General features: G+C 47.9%; 2 protein-coding genes across 12 annotated transcripts in view; one reads left to right on the top strand and one right to left on the bottom strand.

Annotated features, from left to right (window-relative positions):
* LOC122248774 (required for excision 1-B domain-containing protein) overlaps positions 1-27,500 on the bottom strand; it is a 164,596-nt gene that overhangs the window by 100,472 nt on the left and 36,624 nt on the right. Inside the window, exon 2 of the mRNA XM_043009068.2 lies at positions 20,161-20,260. The gene's annotated coding sequence lies outside the window, so the exon portion shown is untranslated. The remainder of the gene's footprint in view (positions 1-20,160; positions 20,261-27,500) is intronic.
* LOC122248773 (adenosylhomocysteinase-like 1) overlaps positions 1-27,500 on the top strand; it is a 234,930-nt gene that overhangs the window by 77,299 nt on the left and 130,131 nt on the right. The window contains exons 1-2 of one of the 11 annotated variants that reach the window (XM_086556381.1): positions 449-523; positions 19,597-20,325. The exons of 4 other annotated variants lie outside the window; for them this stretch is intronic. In XM_086556381.1, the coding sequence (XP_086412507.1) occupies positions 19,864-20,325 (462 nt within the window). In that variant the 5' untranslated portion in view covers positions 449-523; positions 19,597-19,863. Of the gene's footprint in view, positions 1-448; positions 524-948; positions 1,108-19,221; positions 19,292-19,596; positions 20,326-27,500 lie in introns of those variants that run through there. 6 more of the 11 variants (XM_086556375.1, XM_086556400.1, XM_086556389.1 and 3 more) reach the window with 6 other exon arrangements.

Raw genomic sequence — 27,500 nt, forward strand, 5'->3', positions numbered from 1 at the left:
AGAGAAGGAATGGAGGGGGAAGGGGAAGAGGAAAGGGCAGGGACAAAGGAAAGGTGAAAGGGAATGGGCATGGAAAGAGGGAATGGGAAAAGGGAGGGGAAGGAAATGGAAATGGAAATGAAAATGGAAATGAAAATGGGAAGGAAACTGAAAACGGAAAGAGAAAGAATGTGAAGGAGAAGCGAGGGAAGAAACAGGAGGTACAAGATCGAAGAATAATGTGAAGCAGGGAAAGGAAATGGAAGAAGAGAGAGAGAGCGAAGAAGTGGGAAAATAGAAGAGCATTAACAAGAACGAAAGGAGGAGACGAAGAGGAGGAGGAGGGGGAGGAGTAGGAGTGAAGAGGATGCAGGCCGAGATTGCGGGAGGAGTGTGGGGGGTGCACGTGCGCCGACAGGTCCCCCCCCCCCCTCGGCTGCTCCCCCTCCCCACGCCCCACCGGGAGCCGAGGTGATGTGTGGCGAGGATCACAGTTGGTGACACACTCTCGGTGGCGCTGCACGTTGTCGCGTCGAGGGCCGTGGTGAGACCCACGTGGTTCGTCTGTCGTAAGACGAGTGCCTGCATTCCAGCGCCAACATGACGACGGCGGCGGCTGCGAAGACGCGCGTGCCCTCCGGCGGGAAGAGGAAAGGAGGCTCCTCCGAGTGCGTAGGGGAAAGGGGGCTCCTTCGTGGTTCTTGGCTCCGTCGCGCCAAGGCCAGCGAAGCCTCTGCTTTCTCCTCCACCTCCTCGCATTCCTACTCGTCCTTGTCCTCGTCGTCTTCGTCGTTGTCGTCGTCGTCTCCTCCTCCTCCTCCTCCTCCTCCTCCTCCTCCTCCTCCTCCTCCTCCTCCTCCTCCTCCTCCTCCTCCTCCTCCTCCTCCTCCTCCTCCTCAACCTCCTCAACCTCACTGTGAATGTGGAGGGTAGGATGCAGAGAGAGAGACGTAATATCTATACATTTATCTTGTAGCACCACCTCTTTCGCCCTGTCTCTCTCTCTCTCTCTCTCCCTCTTTCTCTCTGTGTCGTTTCCTTGCCACTCACAGCCTCTCCCTTACACGCCCCCTTGTGTTTATCCCCCGTGCAGGCTTGAGTGCTGGCCTTGTTCTGCATGGAGATTTCGTGAGAAAAATCTTCACTTCTGTTGCGTTGCATTTTTGTCTAAAACGCTGACAAAGACTGATAAGAGTCGTAGAAAGGAAATGCTTTTGTGTGGTGTGCTTCCCAGGCAATCTGCGAAGGCATGGAAACCAGTTGTAATGACAGATGTTTTTTTTCCGATTCGCAATTGAACAAAGAAAAGAGAGAAGAAAAAGTTTATGCCGCAGCGGAGTGGATATTTCCCATGATGATCAGTGCAGTTGCAATGCAAGGGTTGACGTGGCTTAAGTGTTGACGGTAGTGTAGTGTTGTGCTGCACTGCATCTATCATAGAGGCTGAAACTATGATTTTGCAAAGAATAAACAGATAAGTTGCAGAAAAAAAATAAATAGTGTGTGGTCTTCATGATGAGGGATATGCAAGTCGTGTTGTGTTTTGTTTGTATGTGCATTATGCAATGTGTTTTGTAGACGTATTACGTAACGATGTGTTCATGCAAGTTCATTTAATACGCTTATATTTCATATATCTAGTTTAATTTATGAGTTTAGTTATATATTGTCATGTTTTTTTTTTTTTTACTTGTTTATACAAAGTAGGTCACTGAGTAATATGGTTCAGCAGAAATCATGCACACAATATATGGAACACTGTTTGAATAATAAATGTTTTCTGTACAGTGCAGCTAAGCGAAAGTTTTTATCTTCATACGTATTATCCTGTTTCTCCCCCCCCTCCCCCCTTCCCCTCCTCCCTCCTCCCTCCTCCCTCCCCCTCTCTCCTCCCTCCTCCTCCCTCCCCCATGGTCTTCCTCATCTCTGGTCCTCCCTCCCTACCCCTCTCTCCCTGCTCCTCCCTCCTCTCTGCTCCGCCCTGCTCCCCCTCATCCTCCCTCCTCCCTCGTCCCTCCTCCCTCCTCCCTCCTCCCTCCTCCCTCCTACCTCGTGGGATATCTCAAGCGTCAAAGTAAACAAAGCCGAGCCTTAATATTCCTTGAAAGAACCTCTCTTGTGTCCCATTCTTTCACAAAAACGGGCTTTTTGAATCGTTTCGTCTTTAGAATAAAACGTGTTGTCTTAAAGAATCGTTTCCTGGTAGAAGGAAGACCTGGTGCAAGACTCGGTAGAAGGCACCCGGTAGAAGGCACCCGGTAGAAGGCACCCGGTAGAAGGCACCCGGTAGAAGGCACCGGTAGAAGGCACCCGGTAGAAGGCACCCGGTAGAGGGCAAGGCCGAAACGCTCCCGGTGTTTCCGAGAACATGACGCCGAGAAGGATCGCCGCTTCAGAGAGTCCCTTTACGGCGCAAACTCTCGGGCGAAATTTTGGACAAGTTTGAGAGGCTCATGAGAAGTTTAACAAGGACGAGGACGGTAGCACAAAATTCGAAACGACGGATTGACTAAACTAGGTTACGGGGGTGAATCCATGGCGATTTAGGCTCGGTAGGGGGAGTAGGTAGGGTGGGGGGGTACGTCATATATATATATATTTTTTTTCCGGTAGGATTATTGATAATGTTGATAACGCTGTGAATTGTAAAGCCCAAGAGGTAAAAGCGTATTGAGAAAGTTGTGAAATCCAAGGTTTAAATACACGAAGGACCACGGGGAAGAGGGAGCGGGGACAGGGGGGGGGTCTGCTTCATTTATTACAATGGGATGAACGGGGTTTATGAGATTGAGATAAGCGGCTTGTTATTTATAGTGGCCTGCTGATAATGGACAGTGCTGGTCAATAGGCATTTGGATACACGCATATACACATGCACATATGCACGCGCAGACAGACAGACAGACAGACAGACAGACAGACAGACAGACAGACAGACAGACAGACAGACAGACAGACAGACAGACAGACAGACAGACAGACAGACAGACAGACAGACAGACAGACAGACAGACAGACACACAGACAGACACACAGACAGACAGACAGACACACAGACAGACACACAGACACACAGACAGACAGACACACACACACACACAGACAGACACACACACACACACAGACAGACACACACACACAGACAGACACACACACACAGACAGACACACACACACAGACAGACACACACACAGACAGACACACACACACAGACAGACACACACACACAGACAGACACACAGACAGACAGACAGACAGACAGACAGACAGGACACATAAGTAGATTTACATGGGCTGCTTGCTACAGGTATCCTCAAATTTGAAACCGAGCGTTGAGTAAATGTTTACACCTCAGGGGAAGAGCGAGTGACGAGGCTGCCGATCAGATCTTTGCTTACAGAGGCTCGCGCACTCTCTATCCAGCTGTTCCTCGCTCATCTGCATTGGCTTAAGCGAAGAAACTGACCGAATAAAATCAAATCAAGTCTCTTAGAGGCGTTTTTGTCATTGTTTATTACCTAACCTTTGGTCTCCTCCCTCTTCCCCCTCTCCTTTACCTCCTCCCTGCTTCTATCTCCTCTTCCCCACTCTCCTCAACCTCCTCCCTGCTTCTATATCCTTTTCCACCCTCCCCCCCTCCTTTTCCTCCTCCTCCTCCTCCTCCTCCTCCTCCTCCTCCTCCTCCTCCTCCTCCTCCTCCTCCTCCTCCTCCTCCTCCTCCTCCTCCTCCTCCTCCTCCTCCTCCTCCTCTTCCTCCTCCTCTTCCTCCTCTCCTCCTCCTCCTCCTCCTCCTCCTCCTCCTCCTCCTCCTCCTCCTCCTCCTCCTCCTCCTCCTCCTCCTCCTCCTCCTCCTCCTCAATTTGAATCCCTATCGAGTATGACAACAGCCTGGAACTTTTTGGCTCTTGACATCCGGTATGCTGATTTCAGAGGCGCGCGAACTACTGGGATTGACACACAGCTTAAAGCACTCCTAGCTTTAATATTGACACGCGGTTCTGTGTTAACTTCTCCGCTTTGGCTGCGAGGCGGGCTGTTGCGAAGGACTGCGGGCTCCGGGAAGGGGGAGGGAGGGAGGGGGGGAACTCTGCTTGGATCATGCATGAGATTCTCTTTGTATGTTGTTTTTTGAGCGTGGGTGGGTGGATGGACGGTGTTTTTGGGTGGGTGGATGGGATGGTGTTTTTGGGTGGGTGGATGGGTGTGTTTGGGTGGGTGGATGGGTGTGTTTGGGTGGGTGGGTGGGTGTTTTTTGTTGTTTGAGTGGGTGGGTGGCCGTTTGGATGGGTGAGTGTTTGGATGGGTGGGTGGTTGGGTGGGTGAGTGGGTAGATGGATAGATGAATAGATAAATGGATAGATCGATGGATAGGTGGATGGATAGATGGATGGATAGATAGATGGATAGATAGATGGATAGATAGATTGATAGATTGATTGATTGATTGATTGATTGATTGATTGATGTATGGGTGGATAAAGGAGTGGAAGTGAGAGAGTGTGAGGGCGAATATATGTGCATGCTGTAATGCAGATGCAGTTATTAGATTGGAGGTAAAAGTCCTTTGGTTGTAATCTTTGCAATCCCATTTCTGTGCATTAGTGATGCGCTTGAAGCCGTGACAAAGAGAGTCCAAGAAAGGAAGAGAAGGGGAAGGAAGGAAAAAGAAAATGAAACTGGCTTGTAGTGGTACGTTGCCTGATTTCACATCTCGGTGTCCACGCCCAGGGCCAAGCAGGAAGGGGGTTTTTGCCAGCCGTTGTTTACACAAAAAGAGTAGGTAATGAGAGATCTTATTTTTAGTAAAGTAGGGCGGAGTAGGAGGGGGCGTGGGGTCCCTCTTATCCCCTCTTTTCTCCACCCCCTCACCCCGTGCTCCCCTCTCCCCATACCCCAATCCTCTCCCCCTTCTTCCCCTCACCCCACATACCGTATTGCCCGCCCCCTCCCTTATTCTCCTTTCCCCTTCCACTTTGCCCCTCCTCCTTCTCATTCCCCCTCCCCCCTCTCCCCCTCCCCCCCTCCGCCCCCTCCTCCCTCCCCTTCCCTTATGCTCCCCCTATCCCCCCCCCCGTCCATCTTCCTACCCCTCTTTTCCTCCACACCCAACCTTGCGTCATTCATTTGCAGAGAAGGTTGGTTCGGCGTCGTGGGTTGACGTTGTTAATTTTGACTCTTAATTAGTTTTTCGTATGCTTGGATTTTTTTTGTTTATTTATTTTTTGTTTTGTTTTACTTTTTTGCAGTATTTTTTTGCAATATCTGGAATACTCCATTCCCCTCCTCCTTTTAGAAATATTTACAGTTCGTGTGCAGTTCCGACCCGCCGATTCGTGCGTTTTCGGCAGCGCATCTTGCATCCCTTCGCGGATGTTTGTTGCACATGCATATACAAACGCACTTGCACACACGCACACATGCTATCACATACACACGTACTATCACTCTCACACATAATCTCACACTCACACAGACTCAAACAAATGTAAACGTACTCGGTAATGTACAAGTACTCGAAAACGCAACCGCTCACACACACACACACACACACACACACACACACACACACACACACACACACACACACACACACACACACTCTCTCTCTCTCTCTCTCTCTCTCTCTCTCTCTCTCTCTCTCTCTCTCTCTCTCTCTCTCTCTCTCTCTCTCTCTCTCTCTCTCTCTCTCTCTCTCTCTCTCTCTCTCTCTCTCACTCACACTCTCACACACTCACACACTCACACACTCACGCTCTCCCTCCCTACTCCCTCCCCCTCCCCCTCTACCCTTCTATCCCTCTCTCTCCCCCCCTCCCCCTCCCTCTCTCTCCCTCTCCCTCCTCTCTCCCTCTCTCTCTCCCTCTCTCTCCCACTCTCTGCCTCTCACTCACTCACTCATTCTCACTCTTACTCGCTCACTTTTTTGTTTCTTAATTGATGAGGTATTTATATTGGCTTTCGCCGGTTTCCTTTTAAAAAAAATATATTCACTACTTCGGGGGACTGGTTTTGCTGCTTCATCTCTCTCTCTCTCTAACCACACCGATCTTTCTACTCCTTCCCCCTTTTCCCTTATCTCCCCCCTTTCTCGTTTCCCTACCTCGCCCCTCTCTCCTCCCCCTTACCCCCTGCCCCTCCTCCTCCCTCTTACCCCCGGCCCCTCTTCCTCCCCCTTACCCCCTGCCCGTCCTCCTCCCCCTTACCCCCTGCCCGTCCTCCTCCCCCTTACCCCCTGCCCCTCCTCCTCCCCATTACCCCCTGCCCCTCTACCTCCCCCTTACCCCCTGCCCCTCTTCCTCCCTCTTACCCCCTGCCCTTCTCCCCCCCCTTACCCCCTGCCCCTCTTTCTCCCCCTTACCCCCTACCCTTCCTCCCCCCTTACCCCCTGCCCGTTCTCCTCACCCTTTCCCCCTGTCCGTCCTTCTCTCCCTTACCCCCTGCCCCTCCTCCTCCCATCTACCCCCGGCCCCTCTTCCTTTGCCTTACCCCCTGTCCCTTCTCCCCCTGTCCCTCTTCCTCTGCCTTACCCCCTGTCCCTTCTCCTCCCCCTGTCCCTTCTCCTCCCCCTGTCCCTTCTCCTCCCCCTGTCCCTCTTCCTCTGCCTTACCCCCTGCCCCTCTTCCTCTGCCTTACCCCCTATCCCTTCTCCTCCCCCTGTCCCTCATCCTCTGCCTTACCCCCTGTCCCTTCCCCTCCCCCTGTCCCTTCCCCTCCCCCTGTCCCTTTTCCTCCCCCTGTCCCTTTTCCTCCCCTTGTCCCTTTTCCTCCCCCTGTCCCTTTTCCTCCCCCTGTCCCTTTTCCTCCCCCTGTCCCTCTTCTTCTCCTCCTTCTCCTCCTCCTCCTCCTCCTGCTGCTGCTGCTGCTGCTGCTGCTGCTGTTCTCCCTCCCCTCTGCTCCCCCCCCTCCCTTTACCTCCCCGTCCCCATCTCTGCCCCTCATCCCCCTACCTCCACTTGCCTCCCTGCCCCCCACCTTGTCACCACTCGTGATCGTCAGGCCACACATGCTCCATGGTCACGACCCCCTTCCTGTTAGCATTGTTCAGCACAAAAGAGTGGGATTGCGAATGCGAGTGCAAACACGCCCGTTGTTCACTCCGCTGTCATGTTTGGTGTCTGCTTTTTTTTTCTCTTTCTCTTTCTTTCCCCCTTCCCTTCATCTTCCAATAGGTGCCCTCTGTCTGCGCGTTGTTGTATGCCCTTTAGTGTCTGCAGTGTGTCTTTTTCTTTGATGTTCGTTTAGTCTGGGGATTGTTGTCTTCGTCGAGGAAATCTTGACCGTTATGCATTCATAGTCACTGTTATTTTTTGTGAAGGTGGATTTATCGGCAGTTATCTCAGTGACCGTGAATTTGAATGTCATCATCAGCATTATCACCATCACTACCAACGCCAACACCCCCACCCCATCCCCATCCCCATCCCCATCCCCATCCCCATCCCCATCCCCATCCCCATCCCCATCCCCATCCCCATCCCCATCCCCATCCCCATCCCCATCATCCCCATCCCCATCCCCATCCCCATCCCCATCCCCATCCCCATCCCCATCCCCATCCACATCCACATCCACATCCACATCCACATCCACATCCACATCCTACACCCTCACCCACATCCAACACCCCCACCCACATCCTACACCCCCACCCACATCCAACACCCCCACCCACATCCTACACCCCCACCCACATCCTACACCCCCACCCACATCCAACACCCACACCCACACCTAATACCTACACCAAACACCAAATTTCAGGTACATTTGACAGACACAAAATCGCCGAACTTGTGAAGTTTGCAAGTCATCGGTTTTGTTCGCGCTCTCTCTATGTCTTCCAGCGAAAGAAAGAAAGAAAAAAGAAAGAAAAAAAGAAAGAAATAAGGGGGAAAATAACAACCCTCAGAAAACTCTCTCCAGCTCATTAATTCGGCCGACGGTAGTCATGAGCGCGTCATTACGGCAGGGATGTTGGTATTGATGTTAATTTTAATGACGTTTTTTTTTTTTTGTAAGGGGGCGGGGCGGGGGAGTGGGGGATTGTTGGATTGGTAATGATTCGATTATCCCGGACACTAGGGATTAAAAGGATAATGAGGAGAATGATTGTGATGGCAATAGTGGTGATGGTGATGATGATGAAGATAACCATGATAATCGTGATAATGATAATAGTAACGATAAGAATTCAATCTCTGGTATCATTCAGGATTAATCATAATCACGATGATAATGAAGATAATCAAACACTGAAAACCTATTGTTCTCCTTGTCTAAAATTAGAATCACACGCAATGATATTCCGACCGCGGCCAGGCAATAACACCAGTGATAGCAAGCTGTGCAAGGTGACTCTGCAACCTGAGAGAGGGGAGGTAGAGAGGGGGAGAGGGAGACGCAGGGAAATGCAGAAGATGGAAAAGATGAAGGAGCTTAAGATGAAGAAGGAGAAGGTGGAGAAGAAGGAGAAGATGGAGGAGGAGGAGAAAGAGAAAGAGAGAGAGAAGGAGAAGAAAGAGAGAGAGAAGGAGAAGGAAAAGGAAAAGGAAAGGGAGAAAGAGAGAGAGAAAGGAATGAGAGTGAGAGCGAGGGACACGCATGCAACTTTCTTGGGCATCGATGTTGTTGCAATCAATGGGAGGCAGGAGTGCTTCTCGAGTGCGCACCGTCGCTGGGATTTTACCTCTTGATTCAAGCGGTTGATTTCGTTGCATCGACGCCGGATTTAATGAGTGTGCTTTGGGCTCCGTCTCGTCCCGCCCTGTTCCGTTCCGTGTTAGGCCAAGGTTTGTTCGTGTTGTGCTGTGTTAGGTCGTGTTTTGTTCTTGCTCTCTGATGTTTTTGTTTTTGTGTTATCTTGTTATCCTTTGCTTCTGTTCCGTTATGTTACGGTTTGTTTTTCGACCTGATTTGCATCGTCGTCGTCGTTTGTTTCGTTCCGTTCCGTTCCGTTCCGTTCCGTTTCTGTCCTCCTGTTTCTTTTGGTTTCAAGCACTTTTCTTCCAATTTCCCCTTTGCGTTCCCTCGCTTCACTTCGGTCAACATTTAACCTTCGTATCCCTTTTTCTGTAGTCCTCTGTTTGCTCTGACTTAATTAGTCCTTCTTACCTTCTCTTTTTTCTCTTTTCTCTATTGAACTCCATTCTTCATCTTCCCTTTTCCTTCTCTATGCCTTTCGTTCCTTTCCTCCATCTCTACCTTCCTGCCGTTCTCCCTGACTTTTTTTCTCCATTCCTCCTTCCCTTTTATTCCTTCCTCCCCCTCCCTTCTTTTATTCCTCCCTCCTTCCCTCCCTCCCTTCTTTTACTCCTCCCTTTCTTCCTTTTTTTTCCTTTCTCCTTCTCTCCCTTACTTTCTTCCTTCTTCCTCCCTCTCTCCTCCCCTTTCTCCCTTCCTTTTTTTCTTACTTCTTTCCTCCTCACTCTTCCCCCTCTTGCTCTCCCTTCCATCCTTTCTTCCTCCTTCTCTCCCTTACTTTCTTCCTTCTTCCTCCCTCTCTCCTCCCCTTTCTCCCTTCCTTTTTTTCTTACTTCTTTCCTCCTCACTTTTCCCCCTCTTGCTCTCCCTTCCATCCTTTCTTCCTTCTTCCCTCCTCTTGAATTTCTCTCTTTCTCCCTTCCTTTTAACCCTTCCTTCCCCCCTTCCTCCCTTCCTCTCTCTCTCCCTTCCTCCCTTCCTCTCTCTCTCCCTTCCTCTCTCTCTCCCTTCCTCTCTCTCTCCCTTCCTCCCTTCCTCTCTCTCTCTCTCTCTCTCCCTTCCTCCCTTCCTCTCTCTCTCTCCCTTCCTTCCATCCTTCTCTTTTTCCTCTTCCTTCTTTCCTTAGGGTAGGTTTAAATTTAATCTCCCCCTGATTTCTTGTGCTCCGGTCTGCTGCTGGGACATGACCCGCCATTCAGGATTTATGGGGAAAGTTCATTACCCAGCGTGAAGGATTAGGCTTGTCTTTATAAGCGGGTCTCGTGTTGGTTGCTGGGTAGGGGAGATGGATGGGTGGGACGGTGGGTGAGATGGGTAGGTGGGACGGTGGGTGAGATGGATGGGTGGGACGGTGGGTGAGATGGTTGGTGAGGTGGGATGGTGGGTGAGGTGGGATGGTGGGTGAGATGGACAGGTGGGATGGTGGGTGAGATGGACAGGTGGGGTGGTGGGTGAGATGGGTTGGTGGGTTGGTGGGTTGATGAGTAAGATGGGTGGGTGAGTGGGTGGGTGGGAAGTGAGGACGTTAGACACTGAATACAGGATATGGGGGTAGATGGAGAGAGACAATGATGGAAAAAGAAAAAGAGAGAAAGAAAGAAAGACAGATCGGGGGGACTCTTCATCCTTCTTCCCCGCCATGTTTATTTATTCCGCTCTGTCTTTTTCTTCGAAGGGTGACATCACGTCATTTGTCCCTGCCTTTGTCATCGGTGATTGTCCTTGCCCCCCCCCCTTCTCCCTCGGCCGCCAACCACAGGTGGGAGCTAATGGGCGGGCGGAAGAGCGGGCTGAGCTGCCGCCCCTCGCGAGGTAGCTGCACACATGAGCCAAATGAAAAGCAAAATCGATGCTGCAGGGGCCATGAGGAGGCACAGATGAGGCAGGCAGGAGGCGGGAGTGAGGTGATAAAAAGTAAGAAACGAAGGAGAGGGAGATAATGGGGGAGGAAGAGAAGGGAGAAATGAAAGAGGGGAAAGGAAAATGAGGAGTGAAAGACAAACAGGAAGGTTATTGCGCTGTCGCGTGGCTGTTGTCGGCGAATCTTAACAGCATTGTTGATGAAGCCGAGCGTCGCTTTGATAGTGTTACTTCCCCGGTTTACATTAGACCTATCAAACGTTGCATCTGTTCTCAGTGACAACAGCCGTGACGATAAAACAAATAGGAATTACATAATACTCCCGGCGGAGGTGCACTTGTGGCAGTGGCAGGTCGGTGTGTTGTGATAGTCGGTCCCGTCGGTGCTGACAAGGAAGCAAACGGTCACCAGGAAAGCGAAAGGAAAACTGCTGATCTTCAAAGACTCGGGCCTTTTGCTGAGACCATCTTTGAAAGCTTCGAGTGGAGGACTAAGAATTTTTGAAAAATGTTTCTTCTTTTTTTCTTTCTTTAGCAATTTCTTTTTCACACTTATCGTTCTCTCTTCGGGAAAAGAGGAGAACTGGTAAGAATTCTTCGGCTTTAATGTATTTGTGGAAGCTTTAACGAGACGCGCAAGAATAATGTCAATTTACCCAGTCAGTTTAAGAAGGATGAAATGCTATTTTTCTTGGGATTTTTTTTTTCTTTTAACCTGGGGCGTGGGTGTCAAGGGGTGGGGTGGGGGCGTGGGCGTCCGGGGCGGGTGCAGGTGCAGGGATGGGGTGTTAGCAAATTACGTTTTTCTGCTGAGATTGGAAAAGTGGGAGGAATGACTTTTTTCAAGAATGATTCAGGCCATGTGTGTTTATTAGCGAAGTGTGCGTTTCGATTAAGGGGAGAGGCGAGTGGACTTTCAGAAGTCTCTTTGGCCTTGTAAAGTTAGCGATCATTTTGAACTTACTGAAGCTAGCGAAGACGCGCTCGTCTTAGTAAGATATTGGATTAAGTTGTGTAATTAGGAGTTTATAGTTCTGTTAGCATTTCTCCTCTTTCTCTCTCTCTCTCTCTCTCTCTCTCTCTCTCTCTCTCTCTCTCTCTCTCTCTCTCTCTCTCTCTCTCTCTCTCTCTCTCTCTCTCTCTCTCTCTCTCTCTCTCTCTCTCTCCAAAGCCGAGGTAATATTTCCTCTAGCACGTTTTTGCCAAAGCGACGTTAACATTCACTCTTTCTTGGTCCAACGACTGAGGTCATGTTAGGTCATTGTAGCGGAGGAAACGCACTCTATAAGCGTCCCCTGAAAAGCCTTCGCCCGCGTGTAATGCTTTTAGGGAAACCCATTAAAATGTTAGGGCGATCAAACAAGTAAGCGAGGAAGCAAGGAAGGACAAGCTGACTGGCAGACAGGAGTAGGCAAAGCAAGATGACAGGCATTGTTAAGGCGTTGGCTCAAACGTCTTGCCCCTTTTATGCAACTCGCGTAGAGGGGGAGATTCCGGCCCCTCTCGCTCCAGTGCTTGTGGTCTTCGTTTCTGGTTCTTTATCTTGTCTTCCTTCTCCCGTCATCTTCCCCTCTTCCGTCTTCTTCCCCTCTCCCGCCATCTTCCCCTCTTCTGTCTTTCTCCCCTCTACCGTCTTTCTATCCTCTACCGTCCCTCTCCTGTCTTTTTCCCCTTCCCCCTCTCTCTCCCCTCTCCCCTCTTCCGTCTCTTTTCCCTCTTTCATCTTTCCCCTCTCCCGTCTCTCTCCCCATCTCCCGTCTCTCTCCCCTCTCTCGTCTCTTCCCCCCCTCTCGTCTCTTCCCCCCCTCTCGTCTCTTTCCCCTCTCCCGTCTCTTTCCCCTCTCCCATCTCTTTCTCCTCTCTCATTTCTTTCCCCTCTCCCATCTCTCTCCCCTCTCTCGTTTCTTTCCCCTCTCTCATTTCTTTCCCCTCTCCCCTTTCCCGTCTCTCACCTCTTCCCCGTCTCCCCTCTCTCATCTCTTTCCCCTCTCCCGTCTCTTTCCCCTCTCCTCATCTTTATAGCATCTTGACCACGTCGCTTTCTTATGTTTCCACGTGGTTTCCACGTGGTCTCACACTCTCCCCCCTCCCGTCTCTCTTCCCTCTTTTCCATCCTCTAGTGGATAGATGCAGCAATAAATATCATAGGGGAGAAACGGGTTATTAGAATGAGGTGTGAATATGCTGGCCGCAGATTACGTCTCGGTGTGAATGTGCGGGTGTTATCGTTACTATTTGATTGACTCGGCATGAACCGCGGCGCAACAACACGCCCGCACCCATAGTGACGCATATCAACACCGTCGACGCGTATTATTGCCTCCTCCGACAACCGCTATTGAGGCGGATGTCGCTGGTAGGAACGTTGACGTGGTTGTTGGTGTTAAGTAATAGATGATGCAACTACTTCAACTGCTGCTGCTGCAACAACAATTACCACCGTTACTGATATACTACTATATTATTGCCACCACCACTACTTGTACTACCTCCTCTGCTACTACCACTGCTATTACCTAAACAGTCGCAATCACAACCACAATCATAACCACAGTTGCAACAGCAGCAGCAAAACTCAAGCGAGAACATCCTCCATGCATCACGAATAAGGGGAGTCGCATGAAGTAGTGAAATTGCAACATCTTTATTGGATTTTGCCCCGGAGGATGAGACGTCTGAGAGGCCGTGAGTGATGAAGAGGGAGGGAGGGAGGGAGGCAGAGGAAGGGAGGGAGGAGGAGGAGGAAGTCGTGATGATGGAGGGAGGTGGTGGTGAGATAGGTGGAGGAGATGGAGAAGACAGAATGAGGAGGTTGAGGGAATGGTGGAGATGGAGAAGATGGAGAAGACAGAATGAGGAGATGGAGGAGGAGATGGAGGAGGAGTTAGTGGTGGTCGCGGGGTAAGGTTTTGAAAGGATGGATTGGTAAAGGGTCGAGTGGAGGCATTTTTGTGGAGGATAAAGAAGGGCGGGAGGTGGGGGGGATGGATGATGATGATGATCTGGAAGATGATGGCCTTGACCTTGATGATGACGGAAGAAGAAAGAATGGGAAAGAAAAGAATGAAAGGTTGAAAGAAAGAAATGAATGTGGAGGAGAGGAAGGAATTAAAGAAGGGAAGAGAGGAATCAGGTGGAGGGGGAATAGGATAGAGGGAGAGGAACGAGGAGAAGAAGAAGAAAGTAATTCGATCTAAAGCGGTAAAAGGCAAAAGGCGCAAAAAAAAAAAAAAAAGTAAAAGAGAAGGAAATGAAGAAAGGTATGCCATGCGAGGGAACGGAAAGGAAGGGGAGGAAGGAAGCGGTTGATTGGTTGACGTTAATCGGTTCATCTGTTTGGTTGTGCGTTTCCGTGCGTGCGTGCGTTCAAGGGCGAGTGTGTGTGTTCTTGCGTGCGCGTACGTGCATTCGTGCTTGCGTGCGTTCGTGCTTTTTTATGCAAGTGCTAAGTACGTAGATAACTTAAAAGTGTAGGTTCGTGCATATGATTGTGTGTGCGTGTGTTTGAGCGAGATCGACTGGAGTTCTGCTGAGTCTTGAATATTCAATTTAGAAGCATAATGACGGCGCAGTGGGAGCTGTGTGTGCGTTTGTGTGTAGGACTCGGGCGTGTTGATGCTAATTACGCTTTCTGTTGATCGGCCAGGGGGATACGGAGGAGGGGAGGGGGGTAAGGGGGGGTGGGCTTAGATGAAGAGGAGAGGCGAGGGGAACGGGATGAGGGGACAAGAACGGGGGGGGGGGGGGATGAGAAAAGGACGGTGGGGTGGACGGGGAAGGAGAGGCGGGGTGGGGGAGGAGTGTGTGAGAAGTGGATTGAGATGAGATGAGGTGAGGAGGCAGCGGAGGGAAGGGATGAAAGAGCTTGAATTAGGAGGAGGAGGAGAAGGAAAAAGGAGAAGGAGAAGGAGAAGGAGAAGGAGAAGGAGAAGGAGAAGGAGAAGGAGAAGGAGAAGGGAGAACGAAATGGCGAGGAAGAGGGAGGAGGAGGTGGAGGAGAGAGAAAGAAATTAAGAATGAGAGATAGAAATAGAGAACTGAGTGAGTGAGTGAGGGTTTTGTAGATGCATAGAAAGAGGAAAGAAAAGAGAAGGGTGATGAAAAATAGGGATAAAGCGAGAAGGTGATACAGTGAGTTTGGTAGATAAAAAAAATAAAAGCACAGGGAAACATACTTGAATAAAGCGGAGAAAAAAAGAGCGGAAAAGAAAAAAAAAAAAAAAGGAAGAGAGGTGTTAAAGGAGAAAGAGAAACGCACAGCGTAAATCAGGGTAGAGTAGAAATGAGAAACAAAGTTAAAGAAGCGAGGCCCCGTGTTGTCGTCACGTGGGGTCAGCGGCGGCGTCAGCGAAGGGTCAGCGCCACGACCTAGTAGAGCCAGGTCTACGCGCTGGACGTTCTTGTCTACTTGAGTTGATCATTGGCAATAAAGGGCGTCTGGGCTGGCCTATTAAGCGGCCCTTGGATGGTGCCAAGAAGGGTTAGGGCGCAGACACGCTGTCGCAGAGAGAGGGGGGGAGAGGGAGTGGGACAGGGACAAGGACAGGGGCAGGGACTGGGACTGGGACTGGGACTGGGACTAGGACAGGGACTGGGACTAGGACTAGGACTAGGACTAGGACTGGGACTGGGACTGGGACTAGGACTAGGACAGGGACTGGGACTAGGACTAGGACAGGGACTAGGACAGGGACTAGGACAGGGACTAGGACAGGGACTAGGACTAGGACTAGGACAGGGACTGGGACAGGGACTGGGACTGGGACTGGGACAGGGACTGGGACTAGGACTAGGACTAGGACTAGGACTAGGACTAGGACTAGGACAGGGACTAGGACTGGGACTGGGACTGGGACTGGGGCAATGGGTAAGAGTAAAGGAGTAGCGTGAGGTTGAGTGAGAGTGAGGGAGAAGAAAAGAAAGAAAGAAAAAGAGGGAAAGAGGTTAAGATAGAGAGTGGGATGGGGGGCATTATGGGAAACTTTTCTGGGTAGGGACACAGGATTCTGTATTTTGCCTGTCGTTGGATAACATATGTTTGGATTTAGTTGGGGTTAAGGATTTTATCCTTTGCTTTTTGGGTATCTCGTACTCACCCACCCTCATCACACACACGCACACACACACACACACACACACACACACACACACACACACACACACACACACACACACACACACACACACTCTCTCTCTCTCTCTCTCTCTCTCTCTCTCTCTCTCTCTCTCTCTCTCTCTCTCTCTCTCACTAGCGCACTCTCTCACTCTCTCACTCACTCACTCACTCACTCACTCACTCACTCACTCACTCACTCACTTAATTACACTCACATATTCATTAACACACGCGTGGTTTCCATAAATTCAGAATAAAAGATATATATTTTATTAATTGCATCGCCAAGTTTGCTTACATCTCTGTAATGAAGCGAGGAGTGTCGGGTCCGTAGACTGCACTTAATTGTCATGCTTTCTGTATCGTTGTCTTAGTCTCATCCTCACCATTATGGTCGTTGCCATTGTTGCCACTTTATCACCGTTATTTTCTTTTCCCCTTCTCGGTCGTTGTTTTTCTAGCTCTTCATTTTTCATCATTTCTCTTTTCACTTTGCAGTCTCCCTTTCTTTTACTTTCATCGTATTTTTCTCAATTTTACTACATTCTTTTCATTCTCGTCCTTCCCCTCCCTCTCTTATCCTTTCTCACCTCATCTCCCCGAGTTATCCTCCTCCATTTACCTTCATCCACCTTTTTCCTTCCTCCCGTTATCCCTCGTTCTCTTCTCTTTCCTTTATTCTCTGCAACTTGTTCTCTCCCGCCTCCTCCTCCTCCTCCTTTTACTTTTAATCTCCTCTCCCTCTTTTCCTCATATTTACCCTCCCCCCCTCCTCTCCCATACTTACCCTTTTCACCTTCTCCCCATATTTACCCTCTCTCACTTCCTCCCCATTGTCCTCTGTCCTCTCATATTCTCTCCCTCCCTCCCTCCCTCCCTTATCCCGTGTCACCTTTACTTTCCCTTACCCTCCTCCTCCCTCTTTTATCCTCCTCCTTCACCTTCTTAGCCTTCTTCTTTTTCTCCTCCTCCTCCTCCACGACCTCCCCTTCCTCCTCCTCCTTCTTCTTCTTCTTCTTCTCCTCCTCCTCCTCCTCCTCCTCCTCCTCCTCCTCCTCCTCCTCCTCCTCCTCCTCCTCCTCCTCCTCCTCCTCCTCCTCCACGACCTTCCCTTCCTCCTCCTCCTCCACGACCTCCCCTTCATCCTCCACGACTTCCCCTTCCTCCTACTCCTCCTCCTCCCCCTCCACGACTTCCCCTTCCTTCTCCTCCCCCTCCACGACTTCCCCTTCCTCCTCCTCCTCCACGACCTCCTCCTCCTTCCTCCTCCTCCTCCTCCTCCTCCTCCTCCTCCTCCTCCTCCTCCTCCTCCTCCTCCTCCACGACCTCCCCCTCCTCCTCCTCCTCCGTGTTTTGGTTGTGGGGCTGGATCGTCCGGGCGGTATCGACCACAGGGAACGCTTTGTACTGACATGAGGATATTGGTGATGTGGACATATTTAGCGAGGAGCTCATCCCGAGGCAAGGCCGCGTCGGTTGCAGTCGTGTCGTTTGCTGTTGTTGTTGTTAGTTTTGTTGCTGTTTTCAGTGGTGTTGTTGTTGTTGTTGTTAGTTTTGTTGCTGTTGTCAGTGTTGCTATTGTTGTTGTTGACGTAGTTATTGGTGTTGATGTTGTTATTACTAGCACCATAGTTATTATTATTGTTGTTGTTGTTACTATAACGATGATAATATTAATTAATATTATTATTATTATTGTTTTATTATCATTATTATTATTACTATTATTATTATTATTATTATTATTATTATTATTATTATTATTATTTCATTTTATTATTATTGTTATTATCATTATTATTAGTTGTCTTCTTAAATATCTGGATGGCGAGTTATGACTCTCTGTAAATGTGTATGTCTCCGTGCTTCTGCATACACAGAACATGTAGAAAAAGGTTTCGATTACTGCCTGCTTCAAAAATATATGTATTTCTGTTGAAGAATCCAAACCCGTCAAATACATCTCTTGCGCCGCTAAAGTTATGCAGTCTCAGTCATCCCCTTTCCTATATTTGTCGCGGTAAACTTTACACATTACATACACTTTACACAAGTAAAGAAATGTATGTGTATGTACGTAAATATACTTTTTTCATAAATGTGTATGCTAGTTTCATGCACACGCACGCTCGCTTTCTCTCTCTCTCTCTCTCTCTCTCTCTCTCTCTCTCTCTCTCTCTCTCTCTCTCTCTCTCTCTCTCTCTCTCTCTCTCTCTCTCTCTCTCTCTCTCTCTCCTTTCTCTCTCTCTCTCTCTCTTTCTCTCTCCATCTCTCTATCTTCTCTCTCTCTCTCCTCTCTCTCTTTCTCCCTCTCTCTCTCTCCTCTCTCCCTTTCTCTCTCTCTCTCTCTCTCTCCCTCCCCTCCTCTCTCCTCAGCTCTCTCTCTCTCTCTCCTCTCTCCCCTCCTTCTCTCCTCCCTCTCCCATCCTCCCTCCCTCCCTCCTTCCCTCCTTCCCTCCTCCTCCCCGATGTATACAGAAAAATGGAAGAGGAAGAGGTAATAAGAATAGGAAAGAGGGAGTGGTGGAAAGGGGGATGGGGGGGGGGCGGCCGTTTTTCGCGTAATGCCTGGTTGTAAACTTATCAGGGGTGAAGCTGCAGTTGAATGCCTATTCAATGATGTGAATACTCACAAGTACGTTTACCTGTTTGCCCATTTGGGGGCATTTCTCACCGCACATTGACTTTTATGTCCCCTGGAAAAGCCAAACTTCTTAGATATATTTCGAAATGGGAAAAGCAGCGTCTAAGCATTAAATGATGTTTCTTGTGTTGTTCGAGTTTCTGTGTGCGCAAACAATAGCCGTAAAAGAACTTTTTTTCGGGGAATGGTGGGCGTTCTGAGGGCCGTCATATAATCTCTTTAATCCAGCAAGAGTCAACAAAAGTTTTTGGGGCATGAGAGTTTTAAAAATATATTTATAGCTGTTTGATTTTTTTTTATAGAAAGAAAATCATAGTTGTAAAAATTGTTTAACCCTTGCGTAATAAAAAAAAACATATTTATTCTACGCTGTAGTTTTGGGGGCTAACAAAATTGGAACGAGACGGACACTTCTAAATAAAAGAAACATCGTTTAGATTGCAGCTTTTACGGCTTCCTGGCATGTGGAATTTGAAGAGAAAAAAAAAAGTGTTTTCCTGTCTGCTTTGACTTCCCGTTAGTGTGACGTGACGTTTCAAATGTTGCTAAAAACAACCAAACTTTGTAGATATATAACTTATTTATTTCCATTGATATTTACGTATATGTTAATCTAACGCAAACTTACTAATATCAAGCAGGTCGAATACTATTACCAACAAACACATGCTAGGCACTAATATCTAAGAAAGCATCATGCTATACACTAACGCATTCGAATTATCAGCATGGTAACATCACCCATGTCAACACGGACATAATTAAACGGGCTTGTCTCGCCGGGCTCGTATCACGAAGTCATTTGACGTTTACAGCAATCGGAGATCAAGCGCTGCAAATCTCTCGTGATATGACAGTTTATAAAAGATTGGTAGAGTGATTTATTGGTGGGCGATAAAGTTTTATAAAGGGGGAAGGAGAGGGGCGGGGGAAAGTTGTCTCACGCGGCCCCGCATGTAGAGTAGTTGCGTGGAAGAACTGCCGCGTTAAGTGTGGGGGAATTTGTTAATTTCGTGTTAATTTCGAATTCGTGCGAGGTGCTTGTTAGTTATGGTGATCGTAGATCCCTTTGATTAACCTGTAGAATTTAGGAGTTCTGTGAGTGTTTGTATGTTTGACGGTTGAGTGTTTTTGTCTCTGAAGCCCTGAGTGATGCATGAGAAGCCCAGAATGTGTAGTGTGCACGAGCCCTTGGATAGTTGCTGATCATTTAGGTTGAATCGTATGTGGGTATTCATTGTGTGCATATGTTTACTTTGATTTTAAGTTTGTATAGAAGTTTCCCATTATTTTACAGAAGTCTTTACGGTTGACTCAGTGTTATGAATTACCTGTAGACCTAAAACTTAGTAGTAGTGAGTAATCTAACTGTGCAGTGTTGATATTGTGCACGTAGTTCGAATGCATCGTCAGTGAGACACGGGAAGTGAAAAGGTTTGCTTGTGATTGCGCCGGTCACTGGCACATTCTCATGACAAGGGAACAGCGGCCAGACACGTTATCAATACTGTGATCTTGGCGTAGCTTAGTCGGTTGGAAATTCATATTACCCTTCACCTGCGCAATGTCTACCGTGGCTAGGAGTGATGATGTTTCCCTGCCAGAGGAAAGGGGTATCCCCCTCAACGTTCTCCGGCATGATTCAGATGCGAAAGACGGAAAGGCTGTGAGATTTGCGGACGCGAATATCGGCCAGGCAATGGAGAACGCCAACATGAAAAACGCTGTCAAAGAAAACGAGGGCAATAGGCCTTTCAATGAAAACGACGCATCCACAAACTATTCTAGGGGGGACGATTCTCTTGAAACTCGAGCGTCTATTAAGAGACTGGAATTCAAGAGGACACGAGCCAACTCTTACCGTCGGTCGCTGCAGTACATCGACGACACACCGGATAGCCAGGCCGAGGAGGACATCGACGCGTTCTCCCCTCAGACAGTAGGGAAGCTTGTCAGTGGCTCTGTGAGGATGACAGAAGCAAAACTGAAGGAAAGGGAAGAAAGTAGAGACGATGACAGAGAAGAGGTAAGTCCAATACAAAAATATCAGATAAATATAGATCAGTAAAGTATCAGCATTAATAATATTGTTTTACTTTGAAACAACAGTAGTTATAAAGACTTCTGTTCGCAATTCCTGTCATTTTATGAGAGGCACCCCTGTAATACAATAAGAGAAAACGAAGACATTCTTCGAGTTGATAAAGAAGAAAACGGTACAGTTTTTGTGGTAAACTAAATAAAATATTTTATTATTACACCATAAGATGTAGCATACCATTAATTTTTTTTAAATTCTATATCAACCGTAATTATGTATTTGATTCACGGTTTTTCCCTCTGTTTATGAAATTTAGTGTTCTACCATGCATTACATTATCAGGGTTGTAGACGTAGGTCTACAGTAAATTAAGTGGGTTATTAAGCCTTAATTCTGCTATTGTGGGAATTAATGGAGATGAATACATCTGTTATTAAAAGGCAGGGTTATCTATATGTCATTGCGTTATTTACACATGATCTATATTAAGAATTGGTGATTAAAAATTGGCTTCATAAATATCCCGCTGGGAATTTAATGGTAAGGAATGCATTGAAATGTAGAGTGGCAAAGTTACTCATCACTTCTTTATATTCATTCCTTGCACCTGATTCGTTTTAGTCCTTACTTATCACTTCTCGCCATCGACATATGCGGGTCGATATTCGCCCGGCAAGTTCAGTCGGAACGGCTTTGCATTGAACTCGAGTTGCTACGTTTCTCGGTCAATCTTGCAATCATTCACTGAATCTTAGATTTGTTTCTTGATTTACAATCTTACAAAGCCAAAGCAAGAAGAAGCAAACGTGCATATAGGTAATTTATATCGAGCCTTTACGTCTTGAAAAATAAAAAGAATAAAAATCAATATCAGTATTAACGCCATTAGCTTCAATTGCATGCTTGGCGCCGTAATGACGGAGAAACAAGTGAGCAAGTAGATGCGCAAGTCCTATTTTTCTAATTTCGTATAATTGATAGCGGCGTATAGGGAGTCAAAGGACGGTCTTTTTTTTAGAAACAAAATAACTGAATTGTTCCTTGGATGACGTCATTACACTATTATTAGAAAAACAATGGAAAGAGAATTGTATTGTATTAAAACACCTCCATAGGGGAAGCGCTGTGTTTTTGTGAACTAGAAATTTGCATAATGCAGTTTTTGTGTCATTTGTATATCAAGTTGGGAAGACGTTAATGGCATTGACCTTGTTTTCTGGGCCTATTTTTTGTATTCACCTTATATCAAGTGTACAAGATGTTTGCCTTAACTTTGTGGCCGTTCTCGTAACGAGTTTGAGGGTTATTCGCCGTTGAACTTTAAAAACGCCCTCTGACCTTAGCCTGGAGGTGCCAGAACCTGTAATGAGCGGTGGCGAAATGAAGCATTGGAAAGTTTATCGGGACCCATCGGCGCTCCCTCACATTTCGGGTGCTGGGGAGGCTGGGCTATGGGGCAGCGGGTACGCCTGTTTTTACTTTCGTGTCTCCTGTAGTCGGGAGGCGCCCACACTCGAGCGCAAATGCACACCGGAGCACGTACATAAAGGCGCGCTCATAGACACACGCGTACACGCACCCTCGCACCCACTCCCTTACAGGAAACTTTCAATAAACCTATTTTGTGCCTAGTGTTTTACTGTCATTGAATCAACACGGTAGAGTGATTTCTCATTCATCACGCACACGCAAACATGCGTCCGCACACCTACTCACCCTTAGGATTCAGTATGCGCTACTTTTTATTATTTGCGAGATCTGCTAAATCAACACGAAGGACAGATATGATTAAGTAATGTCTTCTATCCTAGATTGAGAAAAAATATGCACGTGTTTGAATTAAAGGGAGATTTTGCTTAAAAATATGTAAAGCGCAAATTGTGCCGCAATAAACATTTATGAATATTTATCAGATTTGACATGGCGTTGTAGCGTAGCAGTATACTGTGTGTCGGTATGGAAACCGTTTCATGTGCAATAAAATTAATCTCGAAGATAAGTTATCGCCCCAAAGATTTTGTAAGATATCGCAAGCATGTTATATAACATGTTACCACATAATAACATGTTTCATAATAACTTGTGACAGAACAACATACCACATGATAACTTGCCACATGATAGCATGTCACATGATAACGTGCCAAAAAATAAAAGGCAACATAATAAGTTATCGCACAATAACATACCAAATGACAGACTCAAATCTCGAGACAAGTCTGGTCTAATCTGGAATGACAGTGAAATCCCTTGATATATGATAACACAATATAATCACGCTCTGGGTTAAGGTTGATGAGAATAATAATGATGCTAGTGCTCTGACATTGTTATTGATATAAATATGCATTATTCCGTGAAGCTTTTCTCGACATTGTATGTGTAAAGGTTTACATATGACCGCCATTCAGAAAAAAAAAGAAATATGGCGGATCGATGGATAAAGGATTGAATAAGCGATATGATTATTGGCTTGTGATCGTCTGATACCTTTTCTTTTTAAGTGGGCCTTATGTGTGAGGGTCGACAGTGAAACCTATCATTAGTCAGCATTTATGAAAGTCGTCAGTTGGGGTGAAAGTAACATGGCTGACGATTCCACCTGGCAATGTCCGTGACGCGTAGGCATCGCGCGCCTCTCACTCGCCTCCGTTTGATGACCGTCATGACAGCTGTCCATTTATATGAAGGATTGTAGGATAACGTCGGGTCGATTAGTCCAGTGTTTAGCATAGGGCCGGGTGACGTTCGATATCGTTGATGTTCCTCTTGACGTCAACGCTTGTAACGCCTGGCGCGCTCTCTCTCATCCTGCCGACGGTGTACATCCCCTTTCTGGATCTCGCCTCGCTCTTCATGTTCCTGTTGACTCTTCGCAATGTGTTCCAAGTCGGCACACATGCAACCATGCAGTCCTGCCGATATGTTCCTGTTGGCAGTGCAAACACGATCATCCGCGGTGATATAGAGTTCTCTTGTTTTTGCCCCCTCCCCCTTTTCCTCCCCCTCCCCTCCCCCTCGCCTCGACATGGAATTCTCTCGCCTCTTGTCACTCTCCCAGGCATGAGATTCTGTCACTTCGTGTCACTTCCCTGCAGCGTGGAAGCCTCCTGCCACTCGTGTTCACTGCCACTCTTGTTCCCCAGTGGGATCTGTTTCTGGTTCTCTTTTCCAGGGGCTGTCTGCGAGGCGTCCCTGCTCCGCCCGGGTTCGCACTCCTGCTTACGCCTACACTCCCTTATAGCGGGAAGGCGCTGCTAACACATTCCAGAGAACGCCTAACTTTATTGATTTAAGAGCGTATCATGCAGTCGTTCACTCGGACGGCGACCAGTCCATGACGAAAGCGGTTGCTATGCGCTGACGGACGGCTCGTGAGGGAGGGAATAGAGACGCACTTTTTGAAGTCACCAACTTTGATGCATTTCTATCTCTTACCTATTTATCTCTCTAGCGCTCTCGCTCTCTCGCCCCCTCTCGTTGTAGTATTATATGTATTAATACTAAATAATTTATAGAATATACAATGTGACGATAACACGATAATTATTTTGCTGTCACCCAGTTCCAAATTGATCATGTTATGCTTATTAAATTGGGAATGCATATTTACACGTTGATCGCCTTTCCTAGAATACAGAGCGCCTGAAATAGTGGCGGGTCTCAGCAGCACCAGGGATGCGATTGTGTATCTCCTCAGGGAAAGGCACCGGGCTCTTGTGTAGCACCTAGCCTATTGTCTCCTGGCATGTGGGGGAGGGGGGCGCAAGTTAGAGGCGGAGGTTTTGTCTCCCGACAGATTAAGGTGAAGCTAGGAGATTGCCACGAGAATTGTATCGTTACTCGGCACTCATGACTCGTTCCTTTTGTGTTCTCACCTGTTGGTTGATAGCGTTCGCCCACACACAGTGCTATATCTGTCTTTGATCTTTTTTAGCCATTCCCACCCGCGTCAACACGCTTGTTGCCGAGTTGTATCTCCAGGGTTGGTCGCACACGCACAGGAACACACAAGTACGGATAGATGAACGCAGTGACACACACACATTCAGACAAAAAACACGGGTGCAGGCAGAAAGGTAGATAAACAAGGAGGCAGGAAAGCAAGCAAGGAAACAAGCAAGCAAAGAGGTAGGCAATCAAGTAAACAAGCAAGCAAGCAGAGGTAGGCAATCAAGTAAACAAGCAAGCAAGCAAGTAGACAGATAAGCAAGCAAGCAAGTAGACAGATAAGCAAGCAGGCAAGCAAACAGACAGACACGTAGACAGATAAGCAAGCAAGCAGGTAGACAGGCATACAAACAAGCAAGTAGACAGGCAGGCAGGCAGGCAATGAAACAGCTAGCAATTACGCAGGTACCCTCCCTCTTTCTTTCTTTCTTTCTTTCTTTCTCTCTTTCTTTCTCTCTTTCTTTCTTTCTTTCTCTCTTTCTTTCTCTCTTTCTTTCTCTCTTTCTCTCTTTCTTTCTTTCTTTCTTTCTCTCTTTCTTTCTCTCTTTCTTTCTCTTTCTTTCTCTTTCTCTTTCTTTCTCTCTTTCTCTTTCTTTTCTCTTCTCTCTCTTTCTCTTTCTCTCTTCTTTCTCCTCTTTCTTCTTCTTTCCTTTCTTTCTCATTTCTCTCTCTCTTTCTTTCTTTCTCTCTTTCTCCTTCTTCTTTCTCTCACTCTCTCTTTCTTCTCCTCTCTTCTCTCTTTCTTCCTCTTTCTCTCTTCTTTTTCTTCTCTCTCTTCTCTTCTTTCTTCTTTTTCTTTTTCTTTTCTTTCTTTCTCTTTCTTCTTTCTTTCTCTCTCTTCTTTTCTCTTTTTCTCTTTTCTTTCTCTCTTCTTTCTCTCTTTCTTCTCTCTTTTCTTTCTCTCTTTCTTTCTCTCTTCTCTCTCTCTTCTTTCTCTCTCCTCTCTCTCTCTTCTCTCTCTCTCTCTTCTCTTTTTCTCTCTTCTTCTCTCTCTCTCTCTCTCCTCTTCTCTCTTTCTCTCTCTCTCTCTCTCTCTCTCTCTCTCTCTCTCTCTCTCTCTCTCTCTCTCTCTCTCTCTCTCTCTCTCTCTCTCTCTCTCTCTCTCTCTTCTTTCCACGCCCCCCAAAAAGAAAGAAAGAAAGAAAGAAAAACCCACGAGCCAAGAGCATGTCTTGAATTCGTCTCCTCACACCAAAGAGCGTGAAAACACACCCAAGTTAAGGTTCAGGAGAAGGCGGTGTATCAGATGCAATTGCAGGTTGGGAGGAAGAATTGCATTGCCGTTAGCGTTGGTTTGTTGCGACGGAGAGAGTGCCATGTTGAAGGAGGCGCGACATATGATGTAGAGATCTGTGGACGTGAAAGCCGTAGGGCGTTATTGGCTGTGCGAGTGGGCGGGAGGAGGTGGGTCTGGCCGGCGGTGTTGTAGACTGGGATGGCGCTACTTGATTGGCAGTGGCCGTTTAGGCTGTGCTATGTGATGTGGTGTAATGTGATGTGATAAGGTGTGTTGCGTGGCGTATGATGTGCGACGGCCGCATGACGCGGGGCCTGAATATAGGGATTAATGGAATTGGCTGTAGTCGTAGGTGGTAATATTGCGTGACGCCTGGGAGGCTGGATGGTGGGAAGGGGGTGGGTAAGTGGGTGGTCAGAGGGAGAGGGAGGGGGAGAGAGATAGAAAGGGCTAAGGGAGGTGAAAGGGGGAGGGGAGGGGCGATTGGAAAGGGTGGGAGGGGAGAAGAGTGACGGGAGTCAACGTTGGCAGATGTGTGCGTGACACCCTACGGGGAGGACTGGCGTATCTCTCGCACTTGTGTTCTGTCGCAGACCAAGCTCCTTCTCCTCCTGTTCTCCTCTCCCCCCTCCTCTCCTGCGGACCTCGTCCTCCTCCTCGCCTCCCTCCCGAAGTCCTACGGAGCCCCGAATATCCTTCCCACTCGATCCTATTGCCTCAGCTTCTCCTATTGATTACTTTACACTCGGGACTCCCACACCAGCTCTCACCCAGGCTTTTTGTCTCTGTCACTTCGCCTTTGCTTTCCCATCGAACGGCTTCCCTCCCGTTTGTCGCTCAATCGTGAAGAAAATTAAATGCTTGCGTGCCTCGATTGGCCCTCCCGGGTGCGGCGGACGGGGAGGGGGCGATTGCCTCTTTGTCCCTCACTGCTTTGTTCTAGTGTGGGATTGTCTTTTCTTCGCCGCTCTTTCTCATAATATATCCTTATGCTACTTTTTTGTTGTTATTCTCCTTCTTTATCATAATTTTCTTGTTTCCATATCTCTGACCCTACCTCCTTCTCTCAATACTTCTTTCCTTCCTACCCACTGTCCCTCCCTCCCTCCCTCCCTCCCTATATCTCTTTTCTCCCTCCCTTCCCGCCTCCCTCATCCCCTCCCTTTCCTTCCTTCCCTCTCTCCCACTCCACTTTTCGAGCTAGAGATGAGTCCCAGTGATAGTGAGATCGGTACATCCTCCTCCTCCTCCTCCTCCTCCTCCTCCTCCTCCTCCAGTGACAGTGAAGTTTATGTACGTAATGTGGTGACGTGTTATGGTGGCCATTGGTGTGTTAATGAAGTGTCTGCGTCAGTGTTAGTCATTGCTGATATTATTAAGATTGGATAATGTTGTTTATTTATTTATTTATTTATTTATTTATTTATTTACTTCACTCTTGTGACCGAGCTGCGTGAGAGCGAATGCAGCAGTGAAGACTGGACTGGACTGGACTCTTGCGTTTTTATAGACGCTGACCATGCGGATATAATACGTCGTTTCGCAGAAGGGAGACGATGGAGTGACCCATTTCGAGCCACGGGGCGTGTGTGTGGTGTGGCGAAGTGTATCGGATCGCAGGGTATGAGGGACGATTAGGAGGAAGCAGACCAAAGTCATCACATACCGAGCTTGTTATAGCCTTTGGGTTTGTCAAGGCACAAACGGAGGGCAAGCACGCCCCGCACACACACTCAGACACACAGACACAGACACAGACACAGACACAGACACAGACACAGACACAGACACAGACACAGACACAGACACAGACACAGACACAGACACAGACACAGACACAGACACAGACACAGACACAGACACAGACACACCCACACACACGCACACACACACACACACACACACACACACACACACACACACACACACACACACACACACACACACACACACACACACACACACACACCCA

This window comes from Penaeus japonicus, unplaced genomic scaffold, assembly GCF_977035675.1.
Source record: "Penaeus japonicus unplaced genomic scaffold, GWHDUDI00000001_assembly GWHDUDI00000003, whole genome shotgun sequence".
Classification (NCBI taxonomy): Eukaryota; Metazoa; Arthropoda; class Malacostraca; order Decapoda; family Penaeidae; genus Penaeus; species Penaeus japonicus.